The sequence below is a fragment of the Ailuropoda melanoleuca genome, chromosome 14 (genome assembly GCF_002007445.2).
Source record: "Ailuropoda melanoleuca isolate Jingjing chromosome 14, ASM200744v2, whole genome shotgun sequence".
Taxonomy (NCBI): domain Eukaryota; kingdom Metazoa; phylum Chordata; class Mammalia; order Carnivora; family Ursidae; genus Ailuropoda; species Ailuropoda melanoleuca.
Genome location: NC_048231.1, coordinates 11,726,220 through 11,736,157, shown reverse-complemented (window position 1 = coordinate 11,736,157; position 9,938 = coordinate 11,726,220). Strand labels below are relative to the sequence as shown.

The following is a 9,938-nucleotide window of genomic DNA, read 5'->3' as shown; positions in this document are numbered from 1 at the left end:
TGGTAGCTACTTTTTAGTACTGTTTTGGAGGCCATAGCCCTATAGTGTACATAGTCAAACAGCAAAAAGAAATAAGTGGTATGAAGTTTAGAAAGAAAAAATTGAAAATGTGATTATGTGCAGATGAGATGTTGCCTACCAAGAAATTTTTCTGCTGAAGAAGATTAAAACTATTAGAATGAAAAGGATAGTTCAACAGGGTCACTTTTCACTTCCAAATGCTTTGTAATTTTCATATTTTATAGCCTCTTTAACATGTTAATATAATTTAAAACTTTCTTAGCTTCCATATTTTTGGATTCTTCCTGAAGTTATCTTTTTGTTATTGATTTTAAATGTTATTGCTTCTCAGCCTTTTGGCTAAGGTCAAGTAATTTTAAATGTTATCTATTGTAGTCAGTGTGGCATGTATGACAATATTTTTTTACATGTGAATTTGCCTAGTTTTCCTTTCTGCCCTAGAACAAGTTTAATTCTTACAAACATCTTATGTGTATTTGAGGGGAAATGGCAATCTAAATTTTCTGGGCTCAAAATTCTATATATGCCTGTTAGAAAAATCTTATTATTTTACTCGTATCTTCAATAATCACATTAATTTATAATCTGCTTGATCTATTAGATACTGCAAAAGGTATGTTAAGCTCTTCTAGAATGTTTGTGTTTATTTCTTATGTTTTTATCCATTTTGATGCATACATTTTAAAGCAATGTAGTCACATGAAATTTTATAATTCTTTTATATTTTTGAAAGATTGTTCCATTTACCAATATAAAATGGTCCTTTTTGATGGTTTGCCTTGAACCGTGTTTTGTCCATTATAAATACTGCTATTTATTTAGTGATCCTTATCCCCATGGGTTTTTTTTTGTGGTATATCATTTTTATAGCCCTCTACTGTCAGCTTTGTGCTTTCATTCTTTTTTAAGTGCATTTCTTGTAGTGTGTAGCAGGGTATTTTTAAAGTTCAGAAAATCTCTACTAGCTAATAGATGAGTTTAATACTTACTGTAATTATTGATATGTTTGTATATATTTCTACCACTCAAAACTGATCGAGGAAAAAATCAAGTAAAAGTCAAGAAAGAAGAGAAGATAAAATAGTAAAAATAAAACTTAAAAATAATCCTCCATCAATAGCAATACTGAAATAATTCTATCTTCTTTTAGCCTACAAGGTTGCTAATGAGCAGTCTTTTTTCTAATCCATATTCCTTTATAAGTAAACAGTCTTTTCACCCTTTTTGATTTTGAGATTTTCTTTTTTATCCTTAATATTCTAAAGCTTTACTATTACTTGATTAAGAATGGGCTGTTTTTGTTTTGTTGTGGTTATTTTTTATTGTGTTGTTTCAATCTGGGGACTCATGCTTTTCTAAATATTCAATTAATTACTGGTCAATTATTTAATTGTATCCCTTCCTCCATTCTCTTTGTTTTCTAATTCTGAAAACCCTAGTAGACATGTGTTGGGACTTTTGGATCTAGCTTTCATACAGCTTTTCTTTCGTTCATCCCAACTCTTGTGCATCATTATAATGGAATCCTCACGTTGTATTTCTAGTGTATTAATTTGGTCTTAAGCTGTGTTCGTTCACTATTCTGCTATTCCATTTATTTTAATTAGGGTTTTGTTGTTGTTGTTTGTTTATTGACTTCTGCAATCACATTCTTTTTTCCTAAACACTTTGCCGCACACGGATAACATGGCATCAGCTCCTATTTACCACTGTGGAATCCTGTCTAATATTTTCTTCGACGCTTCTTTATTTCAGGTGTATTGAAGGTGTTCTTTTTCGTTTTCAAGAGCAGCATTACATTTATTAGTATTTTATGTTATTTATATGTAATAACATAATTTAGGGTAGTGGTTAACAGCATGGACTCTGAAAGCATAATGCCAAGGTTCAAAGGCAATTTCTTCCTCTTCAACAAGGCATTCAGACTCTTTGTGTCCCTTTATCTTTCATTGTGATCACCATCATAATAATTATATGTTTTTGTGAGTATATGTCAAAATGCCTGGCACGTAAAAAGTGCTCAGTAAATACAAGCTGCTGATAGTTGTAGTAGTAGTGGTAGCGGTACGTTAGTTATCACTGTACGATTGGACTGATGGAGATCTTGTCATGTGTTTGTGATCTGCCTTACCATCCCAGCCACCCCGTATATGACTTTAAATTAGAAATCGAATCTAACAGACTTAAAAAACTTATGGCTCCTCTTTCTTTTCTACAGATTGATCCTGAATTAGAAAAAAAACTGAAAATGAATAAAGTATCATTGGAATCAGAGTATGAGGTACATATGTTAATATATGTTATATGTTAATATAATCTCTTTTGTAACAGTCTTCCTAGTCAGTGACTGATTCTATCTGTCTTAAGGTGAACTGAAATTATTACCAGTGCAGAAAAAAATTACCCTAAGCAGTATGGTATTGGGACAACTAACTATGTAGTTATTTGAAAAGAAAATAAAGATGGATCTATATTTCACATATTAAAATGAACAAATTCTAGGTGGAACAAGAATTTAAAAATAAAAAAAAACCATGCTAAGAATACTAGGAGAAAAAAATGGAGATTCTTTTTTGTGGTCTTGAGTCAGAAAAGCTGATTTAAATGTGATACAAAATTCAAAAGCTTTAAATGTAAAGACTGATGAGTTTATATATAAAAATTAAAAGTTCAGCCTAAAAAAATAATGTATATAAAGTCACTAGTTAAATGAGGTATCCTAAAAATATTGTGTATCTTATCATGATGAATTAGTTTATTTAAATATGAACAGCATCTACAGATCAACATGGAAAAGTTTAACAATTTAGTTGGTCAGTGGGAACATGGGCAAAGAATGTAAAGACTTCAGCAAAAAGGAAATATCTTTCTTTTTTTGTGTGTTTGTCTTTTTTTTAAACGATTTTTTTAATTTAAATTCAGTTAGCCAACATATACTAGTGCATCATTAGTTTTTGATGTAGTGCCCTCCTTAATGCCCGCCACCCAGTTACCCCACTTCCACACACACCTTCCTTTCCACAACCCTCACTTTGTTTCCTGGAGTCAAGAGTCCCTTGTGGTTTGTCTCCCTCTCTGATTTCTTCCCATTCAGTTGTCCTTCTCTTCCCCTATGAACCTCTGCGCTATTTCTTATATTCCACATATGAGTGAAACCATATGATAATTGTCTTTCTCTGACTGACTTACTTCACTTAGCATAATACCCTCCAGTCAGTGTAAATGGTGGGTATTCATCCTTTCTGTTGGCTGAGCAATATTCCATTGTATATATCAACCAACCACATCTTTTTTATCCATTCATCTTTTGAAGGGCATCTCAGCTCCTTCCACAGTTTGGCTCTTGTGGACACTGCTGCTATGAACGTAGGGGCACATGTGCCCCTTCTTTTTACTACATCTGTATCTTTGGGGTAAATACCCAGTAGTGCAATTGCTGGGTCATAGAGTAGCTCTATTTTTAACTTCTTGGGGAACCTCCATACAGTAGTCCAGAGTGGCTGCACCAGCTTGCATTCCCACTAACAGTGTGAGAGGGTTCTCCTTTCTCCACATCCTTGCCAACATTTGTTGTTCCTTATCTTGTTAATTTTTACCACGTAACTGGTGTAAGGTGGTATTTCATTGTGGTTTTGATTTGTATTTCCCTGGTGGCAAGTGATGTGGAGAATAAATATCATTCTTAAACATATGACAAGATACCAAACTTATAGGAATGTTAGTTAAAATTATAATGATAGATGTCATTGTCCACCCATCTGATAGCAAAAATGAAAATGTTTAATAGCACATGGTATTATAGCATGTGGTTAGGAAGGATGTTCTCCATTTCTTATATTTGGTTCATTTTTTGGCTGTGGATCATATTTTCCTGTTCTTTATATGCTTGGTCATTTTTGCTTCAAAGGTGAACATTGTGAATAATACACAAGAAACTTGTGAAGAGTGTTGATTCTCATTTTATCAGGCAGGTCAATTATTGGCTGATCATTTTGAGCTTGGTTTTGTCTTTTTAAGGGAGGATCTGTGGAAAGGCTTTGGTGTTTCCTAAACTGCTGTAACTCTGTGGGACTCATTCTCCAAATTGTCTCTCTAGAGGATCTTGTCAGAGCTTGGCTTTAAGCTTTGTTGGAATGAGTCCAAAGTAGGTTTTACTCTTGGCATAACCCTTATTCCTAAAGATTAGCCTTTTTGGTGTCTCAGGTGTATATCAAGGTACAAGCTAGGTATTAAAGAGAGGTCTCCACTGTAGCAGGGCTGAAAATCCAATATTGACACTGTTTTTTTTTCCCCCCAGCACTTCTTGATTCTGTTTCATACTCAATTCTGTTGTAGTTGGTTGTTAGTGGTAAGCCTTAGGTGGTCTTGCCCAACACATGTACAGCATAATCTTCAGTGACTGTACATGTTTTGCAAAATTCCACAGACTCTTTCCTTTACTAAAGATCTTTGAAAACTGGAACACTTTTATGTGAAGTTGTTCTGCCAGCCTTGCATCCCATCTAAGAATTATTCTTCAGTTCTCTTGACCATATATGTCTTATGTTATGTGGGTAAACGCCATTCTTTCTTCAAACCTTTTTATACCTTTGGATACCTTTATAACTATACTTGAAAATAATTTACTCCCTTGCATATTAAATTAGTAAAACTTTGTTCATTTACATATATTTAATACAGACTCCTAGCAAAACTGTAAGTGACGTTTAGAGAATGGTTTCAGTTCACTACTTCCCCATTGTTTTGTCAAAACCTGTGACTTGCTACTTCTCGATCTATAAGCACTATGTCAGTAGTGATGCTGTGGAGGGTTTGTCTGGGAGTAAATTTTCCTTTAGTTATTTTGGAAACCGTGGAATTTGAGAGCTGAAGAACCCATGTAGACCATTTGGTTCAGCCTTTTTATTATTACTTATGGGGGAATTAGTGCCCAGTTGGCTTAAATCACTTGCCCAAGATTATGTAGCTTGTTAGTAAAAGAGAAATGGTTATTATCCAAGTGTCAATGTAAATTTATATCCTTTTCCCTATCTCTGGATATAAGCTATTCCGTGTTCTCTGAGCCTCTTTTTCTGTCTAATTTATTCAATAATTCCAGAACAATCAAAGCAGACGTAGAAAAGTTACTGTCAGAATGGTGTCGAAGGGTGAAAAAACATTTATATTCTTCCCTTTATCCCACCTTCATTTCCGTGCTGAGAGGCATTTCACACTAACTGTGAAGATATGATGATCCAAACTGTAGTTGAAACTAGGTTTTATTGACTGGAAGGGATTTGCTCATGGCAGCTGTGGGGAATGTCTTCATTTGCAGGCCGAGGCTCATTTCTCAGATTTAGGACAAATCATATTAGTCTCTTTTCTTCCTTCTAGCAGACTTTTTAGGGTCTCCACCTTTCTTTGTTCTTTTCCTCTCATTTACTACTGTCACCCATGCTAACCCATGCTAGTCATTATTATGCTGGATCAGCCTTCAGAGTTGGACTTTTGTTTTCCTGGCTTTTGCCTTTTTTATGCCCTCAAAAATAAAGTATGCAGACTTTCTCTAATTTGATAATTTTATGCTGATGGAGGGAGGGAGAAAGATAATCTAATCAACATCCATAGCAAGCAAGAAAAATTCCAAATCCTAGGAGATATGCCATTACTTCAGTTACTACGTGTGACATGCAGTTGTTTTATTTGTTAAAACTATAATTGAGGGCCTGTTGGATTTTTTCCACTCTCTTACTTATTCATTCATTTAGTAATGTCTTAATCAAAGTCACAGGGCTCTTACCCTAATATATATACTTTAATTTTTGTGGCTCTATAGAAAATGAAGGACTCCACTTTTGATGACTGGAAGAATATTCGAGGACCCAGGCCTTGGGAAGATCCTGACCTCCTTCAAGGACGAAATCCAGAAATCCTTAAGACTAAGACAACTTGACTAAGTTTATTCTTTTTTTTTTTTTTTTTTAACAAAAATGTTATCAACTGGAATTCCCACTACATATTCAGTGGGAAGAAAATTTCAGACCTGCAGAAGCTTGGATATGAGTAACGTGATGACAGATAATCTTGATAAAAAGTCACAGTAACATCGGGCAGTAATTTTATGTCAAACGTCTGTAGGAAAATAATATCGATCACAGGCTGATGAGAGTTTTGGTTTTACTTATAATACCTCACATGATATACTAATCAGTCTCCAAAATATCACCTGATGATTGTATTGATACCATTAAAACATTAAGAAAATTATATTGTTCTTGGTTAAGGCAAAAATCATGAAGTAGCACATGTTACATACAGATACAGCAAATCTGTTCAAGTATTCCATAGATGACTACAATTTGGAAATGCTGATTTAAGGTATGCTTTAGGTCTTAGCATAATTTGCGTGCAACTTGACTGTAGTTTTGTTCTTATTTTTTTAACTTGGGGTTTACTATGATCTAAATGGTAGGCAAAAGGATAGAATTGAGGGAAGTTAGTTTTTTTTGAACTTATTTTCTTCTTTTTTCCTCTGTCTTAGCCCTGTTGCCCCACCTGCTGATATTTTCACACTGATTTCCAGATGCCTAAAGCCTCATTCGAAATACTCCCCCTTATGTTGCCAAAAAATTATGAGTCTACCTGCCTCTTGCCCAATTGAGATCGCTATTTTCAGTGGGTTAGTTTTAGCAAAAAGGAAACCAAGACGATTACCTAGTGATGATAAATCGTGATAGAGATTGAGATCAGAGAGAAAACTGGATTTCATGGGCCAAAAAAAAAAAAAAAAGACTTTCATTTAAACATCACTCCATGTACAAAAAGTAACTCAAAATGGATGTAATTTAAATGTAAAACTTAAAACTTGTAGGAAAAGAAGGCAGAAAGTCTTCAGGACTTAGTGTATAGTTCTTGAAAAATAGTTCTTAACAAAAACATTCATAAAAGAAAAACTTGGTAAATTGGATCTCATCAAAATTAAGAACTGTTGTTTTCTAAAGACCCCATTAAAAGGTGAAAAGACAATCCAGACTGAGAGAAAATACTTGCAAACCACATTTCTGCTAAAAGACTCATATCTAGAATATATGAAGAATTCTGAAACTCAATAATAAAAAAGCAAACAGTCCAATTAGAAAATGGTCAAAAGACACAAAGTGACATTTCATTGAAGAGGGTATATGAATATGGCAAATAAGTGCATGAAGAGAATGGCTGACATCACTAGTCATCAGGGAAACACAAATTTGGACTATTGAGAAATCACTACACAGTTGAAAGAACAGCTGAAATAAAAAAGTGACAATTCCAAATGCTGGTAAGGATGTGGAGAAACCAGATCTCTCACACATTGCTGGTATAATTAAAATGGTACAACTGGTCTAGAACATTGGCAGTTTCTTTAGAAACAGCATAGGGGACTTCAGTTTCTGGTCCAACATGTAGGTACCTTGGAAGTCACACTTCCCATCCTAACACAAAGAAAAAGCTGACAATCAACAACTGTTCTTTGATCCATGAGAGAATTGAGGACACAGGACAAAACCACCACCTGAAAACTTGAGACAGACAAATACAGAGGATCACAGGTTACCTGAGGAGAAACCACCCAGAAGCCACTGCTGGAGCCAGCATCAGGTAGGAATGCTTGAAGGGTAATTGACTAATTACTGGAGACTGAGCATGGACTAGCTTGAGTTAAAAACTCTTGGAGACCAGGCCAGGGGCACATTTTTGTGAGTTTTAGTCCCTGGAGCCCTACCAGGTTCTCACTGTGAATATTAGAGAGAAAAATCTTGTGGTTTCAGCAGGGGGGAGGAGAAATTAACCATTCTAAAATATGTCCTCTAAATTTTGTTCTCCTTAACAAAAAGCCTGGCCTCAAAGGAAACTTTTGCTAGAAACTAATCATGCTGGATTTTACCAGAACTTAACCAACTCTGGGGTAAGGGAAATACCCAACTTCAGTCCCTTCTAGCCTCCTGTTTCACCTAAATGGAGTGGGGGTGTGGGGAGGAAGACCTGAGAGGTAGTAGTGAAAGTCATGTGGGACCATGATCACTAAAAGACTGAGACCTAATCATAAGACTATAGAATGTTCCCTTCCCCCTTCACATTACTACCACATCATTAAAGGCTACTTCAGTGGAGTGTCTTTTACCCAATCCAACTGGGTATTATGTCCAACTTAGAACAAAGAAATTACAAGGCATACTAAAATATGAAAAGCACAGCTTGAAAAGACCAAGCATCAAAATCAGATTCATATATGGCAGGGAAGTTGGATTTATCAGACTGAGAATTTAAAATAACTATAATTAATATGTTTAGAGCTCTGATGGAAAAAGTACACAACATGCAAGAACAGATTAGTAATATAAGCAGAGAGATGGAAATTTTAAGAATCAAAGGGAAATTCTAGAAATCAAGAAGAGTGTAACAGAAATGCCTTTGATGGGGTCATCAATAGAGTGGACATGACTGAGGAAAGAGCATGAGAGGAAAATGATACCAGATGGTAATTTAAATCCACAAGAAAAGACAAGGAGAACCAATAAAGGTATTTAGGTAATTATTTTTTAAAAATTAAAATTACATTTTTTCCCTTTCTTAATTCATTTAGGAACAAATAAAACACTTTTTATAAAATGTATCTTGAGGTCTACACATAGAAATGTAATATATTAGACAATAACAGAGCAAAAGAAGGGGGTGGGAATGCAACATTTTTGGAGCAAAGAAATAACACCAGATGATAATTGAATCCACAGGAAGCAAAGAAGAGAACCAAACATGATAAATAAGAAGGTTAATATTTAAAAATTTATATATCATTAAAAAACAACTTCTTTAGAGGTGCATGGGTGACTCATTTGGTCTTGATTTCAGTTCAGGTCATGATCTCACGGTTGTGAGATTGAGCCCTGCTTTGGGCTCAGCACTCAGCTAACAGTCTGCTGGAGATTCTCTTCCTCTCCATCACTCCCCCCCACCCCACCCAGCTCAAGCACATGTGCATGCACGTGTTCTTTCTCTCTCCGTCTTTCTCTCAAATAAATAAATCTTGAAAAAAAAACTTCTTTAAAACACATAGAAGAGCATAAATCAATATTATAAAATGTTTTTGGGCTTGTGACATGTATAAATGTAATATGTATAACAATAATAGTACAAAAAAACGGGGAAGGATCAAGCCAAATAGGAAGAAAGTTTATATATCTTATTAAGTTAGTATAAATCTGAAGTAGATTCTGGTAAATAATATATATTGTGAGCCCTAGAATAAGCTTGAAGAAAATCACTCAAAAAGGTAGTTAAAAATCATAAAAGGAATTCAATGTTACACTAGAAAATAACCTTTTAATACAAAAGAAGGCAGTTAAGGACTAGAGAAAAATACAAAAGACATGTAGAAAATAGTAAAAATAGCAGATGTAAGTTCTACTTATCAGTTTATATTAAATATAAAAGAACTATATTCACTAATTAAAAGGCAGAGATTTGGATAAAAACCATAATCCAACTATATGCTGTCTATAAGAGGCTCACTTTAGATTCAAAGACACTAAGTTCAAAGTATAAGGATGGAAAAATTGACATCATGCAAATGGTAACCAAAGAGAGCTGCTTTGGCTATCTAGTATCAGAGAAAGTATACTTTGAGGCAAAAAAATTATTACAAGAGACAAAGAGGAACATTTTATAATGATAAATGGTCAATAGTCAAGAAAATATAACTTATAAAACATATATACAACTAACAACACAGCCTAATAATACAAAAAGTGAAATCTTAGAAAAAGGCAATTTTACAATAATGGTGGGAGACTTCAATACCCCAGTAATCTACTTAAGTAAACAGAAGACTTGAACAACACTGTAAACTAACTAGACCTGACATCTGTGGATTACTCTACCCAACAACAGCAGAAGGACAC

The 9,938-nt window shown here is 34.4% G+C and overlaps 1 protein-coding gene across 4 annotated transcripts in view; it reads left to right on the top strand.

Moving 5' to 3' along the window:
- LOC100473356 (cytochrome c oxidase assembly protein COX16 homolog, mitochondrial) overlaps window positions 1-9,938 on the top strand; it is a 37,796-nt gene that overhangs the window by 20,930 nt on the left and 6,928 nt on the right. For 2 of the 4 annotated variants that reach the window (XM_034643318.1, XM_011222073.3), the window contains exons 3-4: window positions 2,240-2,302; window positions 5,837-7,638. In XM_034643318.1, the coding sequence (XP_034499209.1) occupies window positions 2,240-2,302; window positions 5,837-5,953 (180 nt within the window). In that variant the 3' untranslated portion in view covers window positions 5,954-7,638. Of the gene's footprint in view, window positions 1-2,239; window positions 2,303-5,836; window positions 8,862-9,938 lie in introns of those variants that run through there. The other 2 variants (XM_034643320.1, XM_034643319.1) reach the window with 2 other exon arrangements.